The sequence below is a fragment of the Rhinolophus ferrumequinum genome, chromosome X (assembly GCF_004115265.2).
Source record: "Rhinolophus ferrumequinum isolate MPI-CBG mRhiFer1 chromosome X, mRhiFer1_v1.p, whole genome shotgun sequence".
In the NCBI taxonomy this organism is placed as follows: domain Eukaryota; kingdom Metazoa; phylum Chordata; class Mammalia; order Chiroptera; family Rhinolophidae; genus Rhinolophus; species Rhinolophus ferrumequinum.
Window position 1 is genome coordinate 20,421,415 of NC_046284.1, and position 1,124 is coordinate 20,422,538.

Sequence of the window (1,124 nt, forward strand, 5' to 3'; positions counted from 1 at the left end):
GACGCTCCGGACCGGCCGCGGTGGCCACCGGCGCTCACTCGATCCGCACCTGCAGGCGGACGTTGAGCATCACGGAGGCCACGACGTAGAAGTAGGGGAAGTTCATGCGCAGCCGCCAGGCCAGGTCGAAGAAGGTGAGCAGCGTGCGCGTGAGCCCCTTGCAGAAGGTGCCGTAAGAAGTGCGGGCCGCGGCCGAGCGCGACAGCCTCACTGCCAGGCCCGACAGGGCCGCCGCCGCCGCAGCCGCCGACAAAGCCGCCGACGCCGCCATGGGCCGGGCTGACGCAGGCCCTGTTGACCCGCAGGAGCGAGATCAAGCGGACAGGTGGACGCGAGGCCTGGTGTGACCTGCCAGCCCCGGGGCCCTCCTGCCCCTCCCCTCCCTCGGTATCCTCTGGAGCTGGTATAGGCCCCCGCCCCCGCCGCAGCCACTGCCTCACCTCCTCCCTAGGGTAGCTCCGCCCCTACGTAGCCACGCCCCTTGTCGGGATTCACTGAGCTGCTGCGGCTGATATAGCCCTGCCTATGGCACACACAACTCTGGCAAGCCCCGCCCACGACACCACCCTACCCGCAAGGGTAGGCTCCTAAGAGCGGAGCTGGAAGTCCTGAGCCCATGGGAAGGCGATGCTTTCCTGGTGGATAGCGGAGGGCTGGAGCGTCTGGGCCGCTGTGCTGATAATGTACAGAAGGCCATCCGAAGGCCCCGCCCATTCATACCATCTTCCACTGTCTTTTGTGGAGCTGTTGTAGCTTTATGAACATTTTACTACAGACTGCAACTCATTGAAACCAGGTAGTTAACCAATATCATAAAATCTCCAAGTTATTGGACGATTTCACCTACAAGTTGTTGCCATAGACTGAGAGCCCTGTGGGCACGTAACAAAAGTGGGAGGAGGCCTAGCTAGGAGTGCATCTCAGGTCTTTTGAGCAACACCCCTTCTGTTTACAGCCAGCTCTATAACATTATCATGAGTAAGGATGAATACTCTTGAGAAAGAGGCAAGTGAAGTGAAATATTCTGATTTCGTCTAACGTACCTTGAAACCACATCCTCTCCATAGGTCGCTTGGAATTGCCCGCGACACTACCCTTCTCTCATTCATTTCTTCTTCAAATAT

At 58.7% G+C, this 1,124-nt stretch overlaps 1 protein-coding gene across 1 annotated transcript; it reads right to left on the reverse strand.

The window, feature by feature from the left end:
• On the reverse strand, positions 1-432 carry LOC117028535 (small integral membrane protein 10-like protein 2A). Its single transcript, XM_033117303.1, has one exon. It carries the CDS (start codon positions 269-271, stop codon positions 35-37), a length of 237 nt encoding a protein of 78 aa, XP_032973194.1. The 5' UTR covers positions 272-432; the 3' UTR covers positions 1-34.
• Between the last annotated feature and the right edge of the window lie 692 nt (positions 433-1,124).

Bases quoted from the DNA above. Each gene is read 5' to 3' on its own strand.
- LOC117028535 (XM_033117303.1), bottom strand. From the start codon at position 271: ATGGCGGCGTCGGCGGCTTTGTCGGCGGCTGCGGCGGCGGCGGCCCTG.